General features: G+C 44.8%; 1 protein-coding gene across 2 annotated transcripts in view; it reads left to right on the top strand.

Annotated features, from left to right (window-relative positions):
* Positions 1–14,995, top strand: part of AGBL1 (AGBL carboxypeptidase 1) — a 565,654-nt gene that overhangs the window by 80,546 nt on the left and 470,113 nt on the right. For both annotated transcript variants that reach the window (XM_053658825.1, XM_053658826.1), the window contains exon 15: positions 8,099–8,252. In XM_053658825.1, the coding sequence (XP_053514800.1) occupies positions 8,099–8,252 (154 nt within the window). The remainder of the gene's footprint in view (positions 1–8,098; positions 8,253–14,995) is intronic.

Here is a 14,995-nt window from a genome sequence, read left to right as displayed (position 1 = left end):
TAGTCCATTTATTCTGTTTTCTGTGATGACGTGATTATTCTTTATGTTGGGCTGATTGGAAGAGACCCATTCCATAACTTAGAATAAAATTAAAGTTAGACAAAAAATCCAAATCAAGCACCAAAAAGAAATAAGTGTAAATGCTACCGATGGTATTTTAAAAAATCCAGGTAACCAAAAAGAAATAAATATAGTGGTTAGTGATAGTTGTCTTAAGGTAGTTGATGTTAATTTTTTTCCTTTACTCTCTTTTCCAAATTATCAGCAATATAACTTCATCTATTTTTAGCGGAAAAAGGATATTAAAATCATCTCTTTTTTCAAATTGGCAAATCTGTGAGTAGATACCTAGAAACTAATTATTTCTCTTCTTTTTTTAAAAAAAGATTTTATTTATTTATTTCTAAAGAGGAGAAGGGAGAGAAACATCAATGTGTGGTTACATCTCGAGTGCCCCCAACTGGGGACCGGGCCTACAACCCAGGCAGGTGGCCTGACTGGGAATCTGAACCAGCGACCCTTTGGTTCACTGGGTTCGCAGGCTGGGACTCAGTCCACTGAGCCACATCAGCAAGGGCTGTTTCTCTTACTTTAAAGTGAGTCTGTTTAATGTAGGGGGAGTGGTGTTGGCAGAGGAGCAGTTTTAGGAAGCCCATTAGAACCCATGGAAAGCACTCTCTGTTGCTTTTGTTTATTTTAAAGATGTCATTTGTTCTTCTGTGACGAGAAGCCTCCGATTCTCTGATGGGTGTATTTAAGTGACAACTGAGAACTAGGCAGCACACAAGTAAAACAGGCTATCTCCTTAGGGGTGAGCTTTCTCCTGAATTAGAGGGAAAGAGAGTACAGCAGATTGGAGGATAACAATAAGAAACAATTTCTAAGTGCACAGTACTTCCCACTATCAGTAGCCCTCAGCAGGGTAAGCCACTGAGGTTAGGCAGAGTCTTTTATGGAAGTTTTAAGGGAGTAGCTGATAAAGGAGAGGGGTGGAAACTCCTGTGGAGAGGCCCCGGGGAGGCCGTGGGCGAACGTATCAGCCAGATATCTTTCATGAAGAGGTAGAATTTTCTCTTACAAAGGTGACCTGTCTGGGGGTTTCCATAATCACCTTGAATTGATTCCCATTTTTACAAAGAAACCCACCCTGGTGGCTTCCGCAGTGCAGTCATTACGGCCAGTTGTTGGCACATGCACCCAGGCACCCTGCTTCTCTCATCAGCGACCCCAACAATATCCAATTAGACGTGACCTCGCTGGGCCTGAGACAGCAGCATTTGCTTAAAAATCATTTTCAGGAGAACAATGCAAAGCCATTTGGTGAGAGGAAATTCAGCGGAAGTTTATCATTGGTTTCCTTCTGGAAGTCATCTGTGTGCTGAGCCAGAACAAGGCCTGAGGAGTAGAGGCATTTCATATTTGGTGGCAGGTGGCCGGGGACGGAGAGTTCATTGCGGGGTGCAGGGAGATAGCTGCCTGAACCCTATACAGAAAATGAGCTTACGCTAAAAGATGTTAGGCATTCATTGAGTTGTAGTATTATTATTTTTTAACTTACTGATTTTTTAGAGAGGTGGAGGAGAAGGAGAAAGAAACGTGGATTTGTTGTTCCACTCATTTATGCAGTCACTGGTTGCTTCTTGCGTGTGCTCTGATCTGGGATCGAACTCGCAACCTTGGAGTATTGGGGCAATGCTGTAACCAACCGAGCGGCCCAGCCAGGGCCAAGTGGTAATATTCATAATCATTCAAATGATTGTGATAATAACAGAATTCATAGGAGAAGAGAACTTTCAAGTCTTGCTTCCTCCTACTTTTGCTGCTGGGGAGCTTGCTGAGGTGGTGCTGTTTGGAAGGACAAATATGATGATGGGCTTTCTTGGACTTTTTTCTCTCCTTCTCCAAGAAGCGTGTTTGACAACTTCTGTAGACAAACTTGTCTCTAAACTTGCTCCCTGTATCTGATAAACTCTAGATTTTATTATTTTTTTTTAAGATTTGGTATCAGACATCGAAGAACTGTGGCCTCTTTGTAACTTTGTGATAGCACAGAATGACGGTCATTGCTTTTCTTGAGAACTCTCCCTACCCTCTCCCCCACCTCCCCTCTTGTAAAGGCCATAATAAAAAGGTATAACATATAGCTTTGGTTTCAAAAAGCCAACACAAAACAAAACGCACATAAAAACAATTCTGCAAAGACAGTGTTTCCCGAAGCTTATCCTACAGCACTCCCATGTCCTGTGCTCTTAAGAGTAAAAGGGCTGGATGGGCACATCAGTTCGTGAAGTACTATTCATAGTACTGTGTGCTGTTCTTTCTTTTAAGAGTTTGTAATGCATATTAAAGAATTGGCATATTAAAGAATCTGAAAATTTCTGCAGCCTTGGAAAGTTTTCCTTTTGTCTGCCTCACCATGGTCCTGGCCCTTTGGCTGTGAGTGGCCCGCCCCTCTACCTCCCTGGCCATTTAGTGATGTCCTGCAGAGTGCATTTTGGGGAAGGCCCCGAGAGTATTGCTTTTCTAGTTTTGGGAGCCCACAATCTGGACAATAATTGTGAGGCGGGGTTTTAATAACAAATAATGTGGGGAGCAGCTTCCACCAAGAACTTTATGAAACCAGTTAAAGTAATTCGTGTATGATCACAGAGAGTTATCATTTGAATCCTAGACTATGTTCATTCTCTTAACTAAGATGCTAAATTTTTTTTTTATGAAGATAGCTGACACTGTGATGGGGACATTTTTATTGTCCTGTGCCATCTCTCTGGGGATACCAGATGTCCACTTCTATCAAAACTTCAGTTACACTGATTTAATATTGATTTTCTTTTTAATACATGAATTTCTTCAGTGACCTTCTTCTGGGAGGATGTTTTTATATTTCCTAATTTTTTTTTTACTTTTGCTGATTTTAAGACTATTTTTACTTGTCTAACTTCATTTGTTATCAGAAAATGTGGTGTGTACAATTTCTGATTTTTTAAAATTTATTGAATTTTTATGGCCCTGTATGTGATTACTTTTTGTTACAGTTCCATGGATGCTGGAGGGGGGAAAAAGGATGTTTTCTATAAAGAAAAAATTTGACATATATCTATAAAAACAATATTGTTCAAATACAGTGTATCATTATTCTTGTGCAGTTGATTTATTTAAGACTGAGGCACTGTCTTAAAGTCTCCCACTCCTAGTACGTTTTTCCCTCTTCTGCCATTTTTGCATTGTATATTTCAATCCTGTGTTATTTGATTCGTAAGATTTATGAGTTTTATATGTTGATTGTGAATTGTGCCCTTTGTCAAAATAAGATTTTTAAATCCCATTTAATGCACTTGTTCTTGAATATGACTTTGTCATATATTACTATTGCCATGCCTGCTTTAATTTATGTTTGCTTATCCTTTTTGTTTCAACACTTCTCTCTTAAAATATTTTAGTGGAGGCAAGCAAAATGAAGAGATAATTCAGGTGTGTTTCCGTATACATCATGCTATTTTTTCCTCCTCTTTTTAAAAGCATCTCTTATATACAAGATGTGCTGAGATTTATAAAAACTAATCTAAAAAATCTTGATATTTAATAGGGCTGTTTACCTTGTTTGTACTTACAACGATTTTTGGTGTTACTTTTGTCATTTTGATTTTCTGCTCTCTCCCTCTTTCTCCCTCCCTTCCCTCTTCCCCTCCCTCCCTCTCTTTCTCTTCTGCAAAGTGGACCAACTGTATATCCTTCGATTTTTATTTTTTCCTTAAGTATTTATAATTCCACTAGTGCTTCCCTTTTGGTTCTTAAAAATATTGGAATCTGTATTTCTCTATCAATAATGGCAGTTAAAATTGAGGGTTTCCTATGTGACAGGCACTTTCCACATATAATATATGGCTAAATTATAGCAGCCACTCAGTGCAGTAGGTAATGGTGTTTTTATATACATTTGAAAGATGAGAAAAGTGAGTCACAGAGAGGTTAACTACAGCATTTACATAATCTTTCCAGAATCTGCAGCCAAAATTGGAACTTGGGCAGTTTGAGTCCAGAGCCCACCCGGTTAGCTGTCTTGCTGTGTATGTGTGCCCTGCCTTGCCATTTGCAAGAATTAAATAACATTATTCTGTCCATTACTATACGTTGAAAAAGTTAATATTTTGTTTTACTTTATTTCTTCTTCACACATTTTTAAATTTCATTCATGTCATTAAAGTTGGATAATATGTACTTTCTCTCTACCAAAGAGTTTTTAATATTTGTTCAGTGTAGTAACCTTATTTTCAGTAGCCATTTGGGCTTAAACCAGTTTAACTGGACTTTCCTTTCACAGTGCTCTTGCGTTTGATTTTGGACAGCTGAACTATGTCTCCAAGCTCTTGTTTTCGATAATGGTCAGGCTATATATACGTTTCTGAGTTCTTGTATGTCTGAGCATGGAGGCCACCTGTGTGAGCATAAATGTGGCTGATGAGAAGTTTAGCGGACTAATATCCTTTCTTCTTTCGAACCCTGAGCAGTCCTTCATTTCCTCTGGTGTCTGGTATTGCTGAACAAGTATGAAGGCCCAAGAATCGTGTTTTGTGTGTACATACATGTACATATATAAGTTTATATATGTGCACACACACAATCACTTTTTAAAAATAACAGTTGTGGGGGGCAGCCCCCATTCTGCTCAAGAAGAAACAGTGGTGTTCAGATGACCAGTCAAACACGCAGAACTAAGCTTTACCCTGAACAAGTTCACTCATCCCTGAGAGAAAGGACGCAGGCCAAGCAGTAACACCATGTACATGGAAAGGGCTTGATGAAGGTCTCTGGACTCCTAGCCCTCTCCACCGGGCACGTGTGTGGTCATGGGAGAGGAGGCTGAGCTCTGGTGATCAGAAAGCTGTCAGACAGTGAGCTGGCCACTGTGTCTGCACAGGGATATGGCCTCCCCATCTCCCATGCAGGTGCGCCTCAACAGTACTTGGTACCCATCACTCAGGCAGTCGTCACAAGAATAAAGTACAAAGGTTTGGTCAGATACATGGACCTCAGCTGAATTCTCATCTTGAATCTGGGAAAGGTGCTCCTTCCAATTTCTTAGCATTGTGCCTTCCAGAAATATCCCCAGAACACTCTGTTTCTAAGACAGACTTGAGTTTGTTGCTTACCTTGCTGTGGCAGGCAGATAGTGTCCATGAAGATGTTCACGTCCTAATCCCTGGAACCTGTGGGGATGTCGCTTTATGTGGTATAAGGGACTTTGAAGGTGAGATTAAGTAAAGGGTCTGGAGATGGAGTGACTATCCTGGATTATTGTACTGGGTTCAATGTAATCTCAGGGGTCCTTATTTAAGTGAAAGAACGAGATAGAAGGGAAAGGGTCAGACGGAAGATGTGGCAATGATGTGAATGCTGGCTTTTTTAAAGCAAAGATTTCACTTTTATTTTATTTTTCAGAGAGAGGGAAAGGGAGGGAGAAAGAAAGGAAGAGAAACATCAGTGTGTGGTTGCTTCTCGAGCAGCCCCTACTGGGGGCCTGGTCCACAACCCAGGCCTGTGCCCTGACTGGGAATTGACCTGTACTCTGAGCCACACCAGCCAAGGCTGAATGCTGGCTTTTAAGGTGAAGAAAAGTGACATGGTAAGGAATGCAGGTGACCTCAGGAAGCTGGCAAAGGCAAGGAGATGGAATATTTCTGGAGCTGCCACAAGGAGTGTAGTCATAGTCTTCTTAGCACCTAGATGTTTGCCCAGGAAGACCCATTGTGGACTTTGGATCAGGATCGCCACTACTGTAGGACGGTAAATCTGGGCTGCCTCCATCCACTACATTTGTGGAAATTTCTTACAGTGGTGAGAGGAAACTCTTGTACTTGACAAGGGAGAATATGACAGGGTCTTGATAGTGTCTCACAGTGGGAGGGGAAGAGCTGGGATGTTTGTTAAGACTTTAGAGTCTTGTTGAAAGGCAGGTATTTTAATGTGGGGGCTTGATTAGCGTTGAGTAAAGACTGGATGTAAGGGTTTAAGATTGGTGGATGCTGTCAGGCAAGAAATTTGAGGAGACAGGTTCAAAGTGGTCTTGGTTTAAAGAGTCAGTTGTTCTTTTCATTGAAGAGTTGAGGTGTTCCCGGAATGAACAGCACACTCATTTGCAACTGCTGTTTTTCTGGGAAAGGGTTTTCTCCAACAGTGAAGGGGTATTGCTGCAGATAGGGAATAATGAAGCTGTGTTAACGTAGGCAGTAGGCTGAGTCAGGGGAGATGACTTGGAGTCTCAGTTGCAAGGAGGCTGTGACTCACAGTGAAATTTTCTGGGGTCCCTGGGGTTAAAGAAAAGTATCTGAAGCATCTGATTATCTCTTCCTTTTTTGCGGGGGGGAGGCCTTTTCTCTTGCAACTATTTCAGTCGAGCTGGTTTTAGTCTGTGTCTGCCTCAATCCTAGATTTTTAGTTAGTTGAGGAAATTCTTTTTCTTGTTTCTTGATGTACCAGTCCTCTATTGCTGCTGTAACGATTTACCACAGATTTGGTGGCTTACACAATATTTTTTTCTTAGTTATGTTTAGATTAGAAGGGTTTTCAGGGTGTTGGGATCATGTTTATTTGAGAGGTTCTTGGAGGAGAATTCATTTCCTTGCCTTTTCCAGCTTTTCAAGGACAATACCTTCATTAGCCTTTGACCCCCGCGTCTGCCTTCAAAGCCAGCAATGGCAGGCTGACTGCTATTCCCACTGCTTTCTCTCTGGTCCTCTGGGGCGGGGGAAAGTTCTCTGCTTTGAAGCATGTGTGATTAGGTTGGCTCCAGGTGCATAATGCAGGATAATCTCCTGTTCCAAGAAGACCTTCTGCATCTTCAGCATGTCTGACAGTCCTTTGTGCCGGGCAAGGTAACATTTTTACAGGTTGTGATGTGTTTCGACAAGCCATTATTCTGCCTGCTCTTTCTGTAGCAAAGACTTTTCACGTGTGAACACACCCTCTACCTTTTGAGGGCACTACTCCCCTTTCATAATATATTTTATGACTCTTTTCTCAATGGTTTTGTAGAATTTTGTTTCCATTTATCTAGCAGGCTTGTTTGTCAAAAACAGGGTGGGCAGCTTCTCCTTGGCCCTGTGAATACCTGCTTGATTGTGGTGGAAACTTCAGACCTTGAACTTGAAGGCTGATTTTTGTGTGCCGACGTCCTCGTGCCAGAGAGTGGCAGCCTCTCCGCTGACTGAGGTGACGGTGTTTCTGTTACCAGGGCTTGTCGAGTGGGAGGAAATCCCTGAACCTCTTTAGGACTAATCCCCGTGTGTGGGTTAGTGAAAATGTCTTTGGAGATCTTAGAGATTGTTGGCCAGGAGCCCTTGTTTCCATGGTGCGGGAGAGGAGTAGGCAAAGTCAGTTGCTCCCAGTCAGTTGTTCTCTTTGCTTGGCATCCCTCCCAGTTGAGTTGTTTTCTGTTCTTCTTCACTATGCTCACAACTCTCCTTATACTGTGTGGTTCCAAAGGACGAACTGTGTGCCGCGGAAGCACTGGTCCCATGCTCTCCGGTGCTCTGGGTGTGCTCTCTCTTCATGGCAACTACATTCTTCACCTGCCACAGTGGTGGGACGATGCTGCGTGCCCCGTCCCCTTGCTTAAAGTGCCAGTTGAAAGCGGGTATTTTGTTCTGTAGACATGTTCAAGGACAGTGTGTCCTGTCTTTCTGCCTCACTGAACTTCCCCTGGGTAGTGAAAATAGCTTCCAATCACTTCCTTTCGATCACTTCCTACTCAGCATCGGGAAGATCAAGTTAACACAGTCACTTGTAAATGCTGAGGCAGGGTGTCCAACCTTTGCTTTCTCTGGGCCACACTGGAAGAAGAAGAGTTGTCTTGGGCCACATGTTAAATACATTGTGGCACATAATCACACACAAAAAAATCTCAGGATGTTTTAAGTAAATTTACGGTTTTGTGTTGGGCTGTGTTCATAGCCATCCTGGGCCACATGTGGCCAGTGGGCCTCAGGCTGGACACCCCTGGGAGAGGTTACACAAATGTAAGCTTTGTTGCTATTCTCTGTTATTGTTATTATTGTCAAAATTACAAGTTGTATACACTTCTGTTTTGCTTCTGCTCTAGACTCACCTTGATATCCTGGAAAAAAGTGTCAACCCCAAAAAGGTGTACTTCCGGCAGGAGGTTCTGTGCCAGACACTAGGAGGGAATCCGTGTCCGCTGGTGACCATCACAGCTGTGCCCGAGTCCGCCAGCGCTGACCACCTAGAGCAGTTCCGTGAGTAAAGCAAACGCCCCCTTCTGTGATGCTGTGGTCGGACAGGGCATCTCGGAGTCTTGGAAACACTCTATCCCTTTGAGATCAGAAGCCCCATAAAGGGTTGGTGGCTGGTCCACTCTTGTTGGCAGGACATAAGGGATGCATCCTAATGTCACTCCATTGTTGAAGGGAGAAAGAATAAACTGCAGACTGCCAGGCAGACGAGGTAGCTGGTGGGCATCGAAATGGCTGGTGGCATCTTTGATTCAGAGATCTCTTAGTACTCCCTTCTGTGAATCAAAGGAGACTGGTTTCTGCTTTCTCTGTAAGATTAGTTACTACAAACACACACTGTCATGGATTGGTACAGTTTTCTCTCTTAAACATGTGCTGATATTTCAGTGATGCTTCATCTCAAGCGGCCTCCTGAGTGGAGTGGAGGGGCCCTTTCAGTGGTCAGGCGAGTGCTGTTCGTTTCTCTGTGACGCAGCAGCTGTGTGAGTGACAGTCCGGGGGCTGGGTCAGAGGAAGTCTGGGCTCCGCCCTGGAGAGAGGACTAATGGGGACCGTCTCCCCAGGTGCAGCCACCAGGTCCCATGCCCGGGAGGGCCTGGCCCTTTGTCTGATGCTCTTCTGTCACCATCTTGAAATTCTTGGAACAGTTCGGAACAGCGGGCTCTGCATTGTCACTCTGTGAAGGGCCCTGCATTTGTGTAGCTGGCCCTGGGCCTAAGCAAAGCTCAAAGAGCTACAAAGCCTTGCACCCTCCCCACACTACTGGTCTGTTTCCTGGTCATGCAATAAGAGTTCCCACCTGTTTGCTGGAACACTGAAAACGTCATTTGTATGGCTTATGAGGCTGCTTGGTTGTCGTCCTTGGGATAGGTGGTCAGTCTCCCACGTGGGCTCCCCTCTGCAAGACCAAACTTCCCCACTGCCCTGGTCTGTGTCCTGACATTATTAGATGTTGACTTCGTTGTTAAAGCAACTCACACCACATTGGCCACCAACAAACGTGTTATACCCTCTTCACAATGAACTTTATTTTCCTGTTGTAACCCACTGAAAGCGTTTTCATGGTGGATGTTTCAGACATGGTGGCAGGAAGGAGTGGGGAGAGCAGGTTTAGATCCTCTGATTCCAGTGCGGAGCTGAGAAGATGTAGCCTGGGCTGTGGTGCTGGGGGCACCGATGGGCTACAGAGGAAAGCTCTGCTTGGCAGGTCGCAATATATACACAAAGGCCACTGCTGTATAAGTAAAAGAAAATTTAAAAAAACCCAGCACAGTATATACATCCCATCCTAAATGCAGTGAACTATGACTATAAATGAGAAGTAAAGCCACTTAACTTCTTCTGAACCACAAAATGTCATGTGTCGATGTAGGACAGCAGCTGAGCCAGCAGCTCCAGACTTGCCCCCCCTGCAGGTGGCGTTCCGTTGTCTTACCCACTTTTGCCCTCCAGGGACCTGGGTCAGCTTCAGGCTGGGGTTGTGTCTGGCTGTGACTGGGCCGGTTTCTGGTTCCGTGGCCACCGCTCACCCCTCATAAGGAGGCACTATGCCCTGAAAGACTTGCTTTCCACCACGTGGGGGATTACTTCCATTTCATTTCAGAAACCCAAGAAATAAGAGCATGGCTGTGGGGCCCAGTGGGACTCCCTGCTCAGGATGGTTCTCCGGGTGGTCTGGCCCCAGGTCCCAGACCTGGAGATTATTGAGGACAATGTATCGATTGCTTTGAGTCCTTCTCAGGGTCTGGGTTCCAGAGAGTCTCCTAAAAACATTCATTTGGTTTGATTTGTTTTTTTTCAAAAGTGTTTTATAAAATAGGTAACCTTACTTTCTCGTTAAGTCCTCTTTTTGGTTCGGTAGCAACCAGGGGTGCCGGGTGACTACATGGTCGCCATTCTCAGTGCTGAGTGTGGGCCCTCCTCACAAGGCTCCTACCTCACACACCTTGAGATCTGAGTCCTCAGAGCGAAACTGCTGGCAGGTCTTCAAGAAAAAAGTCACCCTCTGCCCTTTTCAGTGAGACAGTAGATAGGGAAGTGCTGTGAGAAACTGTCACTGAAGCCACTGTGGAAGACACAAGCTTGGGGACAACTTGACGGCAAAAGGAGAAGGAAGAACAGCTTATTCCAACTTCAGAGAGTCTCAGTGGGCGGGGCACTGGAGCAGGTCCGGGCCCTGCAGAGGAGCCCAGGACGTTAGGGGCCGCAGAGCAGAGAGTGGACGCAGAAGAGTGGGCTGAAGCTTCTGCAGGCTGGAGCAGGAGGCATCAGGGTAGGGCTGGTAGCAAGATCGATCCAAGACATTGTTTCCAGTGCTTTCTGAGACTAGACTGCGTTGTTTGTGGCATTTGGGCATATTTACACATAGCTTGGCTGAATCCACACACACATTCTACGTCATTAGGTACTTTGATTAGCAGACCTGTTGAATATGCATCTTCCAAGTAGAGAGCTCACAAGTCCTATTTTCTTCAGTGTGTGAACTCCTGAGGGACGGTGTGTGCATTGTCTGATGTTTGGATGTGAACTGAGAGAAGATGCCACGTTTAAGCAGAACTAGACAGCAAGTCAGGGTGTCAAGAAAGTCTTGAGGGGCAGGGGTCACTGTTCACTCCAACCCTGGTGGAAGTGGTTGAGACACCCAGAGAGGGGAGTGCATCGACCTTTTCCAAGGTTCAGCCGTTTCCTGAACCACACCTGCTCTCTGATTCTTGCCTTGGCCATTGTGGAACTTCCTGTACTTGTCATGATTCCAGTTTGCAGATGCAAAGTGAACACTCCCTGGAGGTCAACAGCCAGCTGGGGCCACAGGGGTAGTCAGTGGGTGCTCAGGGAGGACCCCACAGCAGTTTGGGGATGTGTCTCCCCTAAGCTCAGCCATCACTGGGGAGTCCTCCAGAAAGGCACGTAATCAAAACAGGCTGTCTATTAAAGACCCCCATCATTTTGTTAACTTCCCCCTTTTCTCTGCATTTCCCTGCAGCCTTGCCTTCTAATGACCATTTCAGCCCAAAGGAAGTTGGGCCTCTTTTTATTTTGGGGAAAATGCGCTCTACATCTTGGGTGCTTTATTGTTCTCAGCAGCCTTATTGCTAAATGTTCCCTCTTTTGGACCTTTATATCTTCAGACCCCATAGCCATGTTGTCTCAGCTGTCCTCAGGAGCTGAGAGGAGGACCTCATTTGTGGGACTTTTCTGAGGGACAGTGTCATTTTCTTAGTAGAAACTCTTATTCGCCAAGTATGGAGTCACAGACTCACTGGAGAGAAGCTAAGAAACAACGGGTGGGTGAGGTGGGGGGCGGCTCTCTGGTTTTTGATGCGGAAAACTCCATCCAGCCTGCAGTGATTGTCACCCACAGGAGGAGGCCCGGAGGAGGCGAGGGAGTCTGCCTCCCCTGCCTGGTCTCCTGGGTCCACACGCTGTTCTTTCCAAGGGGCGGAGGAGAGGGGGAGCCACAGGCCGCGTGTGCAGTTGTTAAAGAGTACCTCTCTCCTTTTCTTTTTCTTAAAAATATTCTTACAAAAGCAGTGTTCTATTCAGCCTGCCATTATGCTAAAAGCTTTTCCTTGGAAGACAATAGCTGTTCTCAGAAAAAAGATTTACGCAGGGTCCCGAGGGTGTAATGAGCCACCACACAGCACCTGCCTGGGGTTGGGAGTTGTAACTGGTAAGTGGTTTTAAATCCGAACAGAGTGGAAAAAATACACAGTTACAGAATTCACCTTTTGGCTTCTTTGCAAATCATTTCCCATCCTCTCTGGTCCTGGTCTCTTTCTGAGCCACCTGATCAGGTATGATGAGCAGAGCTTTCCTCCCAGCCATCTGGGAATGACAGCGGTGCTCCGAGGAAAACAAGCTCAAGCGAGGACTGGAAATCTGTGGTTTTTTGCCCGCGCCCCCACCCCCTCCCAGCGCTCTTGTCTCCTGGTTAAATTATCTTTTTTTCTGTAAAGCACTGCTTTTGACAAATATTGTAACTGAAAGAAAAAAAAGAATGACAGGAGCATAGAGACTTCTCTCGATGGAAATGTTTAGTAAAAGGGTTTAGAATTACAGAAACTGAACTGTGCCCCGTTTTGCCTTGGGACTCCCGTCTTGTAGGCACTGAGGGTAGGAACCACAGTAGATATTAGGAATACAAAGATAAATATCATTTAATCCTTGTCTCTTACAATCTGCAGGGAGTGCGAGTGCGAAATTCATGATAACGGGTCATTAGAATACAGCACGTTTTACCCAAACGGCAGACAGATGAAGACCAGTGGGAGCACAGGATGAGAGCATTTTTAAAAGAAATACTTTATTTTTAGAGAGAGGGGGGAGGGAGACAGAGAGGGAGAGAAACACTCATGTGAGAGAGAAATATCCATCAATTGCCTCTTGCAAGCACCCCAACCAGGGACCAAACTTGCCACTAGGCATGCGCTGTGACCAGGAGTTGAACAGGTGACCTTTCACTTTGTGGGCTGATGCCCAACCCATAGAGCCACACTGGTCAGGGCAGGATGAGAGCATTTGAATCAAAGGACGTGTCCCTCAAGGATGAGGTGTATGAATCCCATGATGGTCCTATATTGACACTGCCTTTCTTTAAGAGAAATCTCAGTCCAAAATCCAAAAACTAGCTAAAGAATAGTCCCATTCTTTCTTGAGAATACATCAAAGGGAGAGTGTATCAAACACATCCAAACCACCTTAGATTTGGTTTTCCTCATCTTTTTTACTCTTGTCAACCTTCCTGTATATAAGTAGTGGTTCTCAGTCATCCCACCTTTTTTCAATACTGTCAGGATGGGCGGAGTAGCACAAAACGGTGGCTGAGCTACAACCTGGAAAAGACGGCTGAAACCAGGGAGCTGAAAGGGCGGGCTTTATCCGCATAGCAACCTGAGCCCGAGGAGAACCACCAATGATATATTGCCACTTTGTTCAAAGGGGACCAATCCCCAGCTCCCACGAAGAGAGCCAACCAAAATTAAACCCCACCACATTCCCTGCTTGGGCTTGACTTCCCTGGCCGCGCTCTGTGGACCAGGGAGCCTCGCCCGGGCCCACAAACCCCAATAAAGCCCTGTACTGCCTAACTTTGTGGCTGATTGACATTTCTTCCTTGGCAGAGCCTAAGAAAACCTTTCAAATATGAAATTCAAATCTATGGCATTTCGACTGGCTGGATATCTCCTTTCTGCTTTCCCTTACTGGCCTGGCCACACCAGGGGAAGAAAGACTAAGGATCCTTCCTCCTTCCCAGGCTGGTGGGAGGGAGTGGGAAAGACTCTTGTAGTTGAATAGCTTGTCCTGTACCCCACCATATAATTTACTCTCACAGAGTTTCTACATAATATTATTTGGTCCTCATAGTTCGCTTGTGAGTTGAGGAAGAAAATAATTATGATACCCATTTGATAGCAATAAAGCTGGGATTTGGGGCCAATGCTGTTTTGTCAATGTTATGAGGTCAGACCACCACAGGCAGAGAAATGGAGAAGGGGGTGTCTTTTGAAGAAGAAAAACAGCATTTGTGGGTTCAGTGTCCTGGGCACGATACTGTAAAAATCTCAGGGGCCTGGTCTACAGGATAGGGGATGGTTAAGGGGTCTGAGGACCCGGTGGAACAGGGACCTTGTTTTTGTAGTAGGCAGTTTCTCCTAAAGGCAGTGATGAGCTAGTAGGATCATTAGAGGCAGAGATGAGAAGTGGAGATCCTGTTTGGAGGGACACTTTGTGGCAACCTTGTGAAGGGAAGCCCACAGCGTGGAGAACCGTGGGTCTCTGGAGTCCATTTGCCACCAGGTCCAGACCCCCTGGGGTTCTAATCTCAGCTCTGCCACTCACCAGCTTCAACACCTTAGGAAAGATGCGTAAGCACCCTGGGCTTTGATTTCCCATTAATAAATTTCAGAGAGTAATAGTATCTTCTTCACAGGTGTGGTCTGAAGATTGTAAGGTCTTAGGAGAGTGCTTGGCACATAGTGAGTGTTTGAGTAGTAGCAGCTATAAGTCATCTGTAAGGAAGGTGAGGTTCCAGGAGGACAAGTCTGTGGAAATGGGAGGGAAGGGTCCAAATTTAGGAGATCCGAGCACATTGGGAGTGAGCGGTCCTGGGGATCGATAGGGAGTTCGGGTAGAGGGCAAGGAGCTGGCCTAGCTGCACGTTGGGTGATACAGGCCAGCAAAGGGTGCAGGACAGAGCAAGACTCTTGCAGAGGGATTGTGAGTTCAGTTTTGGAAATGTGCATTTTCTGAGGCCTGCAAATTATACAAGAACTCAGGCTAAACATAATTATAAAGCCAATATGCTATAAAATATAATCTGTTTCGGAGGAAAATAAAGCAAATTTTGCATTGCCTGAATAATCTTCTCATTTAGCAGGGTTACTAAAAGTTGGCTATACGTGGGTACTGTAGCAGGAACATGTTTCATCAGAATCAATTCTGCAACGTTTTATCCTATAAATATGTTCACAAGATGTAATAATTTATATCTTTTAAGGTAATTAACTGTTTACAGAATGTTTATGAATGATTAATTGCTCCATGTAACAGCTCTGTAAGGTAAAGAAAAAAAGAATCACATTCATCATCTCCATTTTTAGGTGATAAAATTAAGGTCCTGAGAAAGTCATATGATTAGGAAGAGCTATGCAAACAGACAGAGAAAAGCTTTTGCCTTCAAGACCCAGTTTTCTAAATGTAAAAATAATTGTTTAGAGTACAGGTAACATGTTGTAGGCTTCTCCAAT

This window comes from Artibeus jamaicensis, unplaced genomic scaffold (genome assembly GCF_021234435.1).
Source record: "Artibeus jamaicensis isolate MK-2021 breed Jamaican fruit bat unplaced genomic scaffold, CSHL_Jam_final scaffold_612, whole genome shotgun sequence".
Classification (NCBI taxonomy): Eukaryota; Metazoa; Chordata; class Mammalia; order Chiroptera; family Phyllostomidae; genus Artibeus; species Artibeus jamaicensis.
Note: the sequence above shows the minus strand (reverse complement) of the source record. Positions and strands in the feature narration are given on the sequence as shown.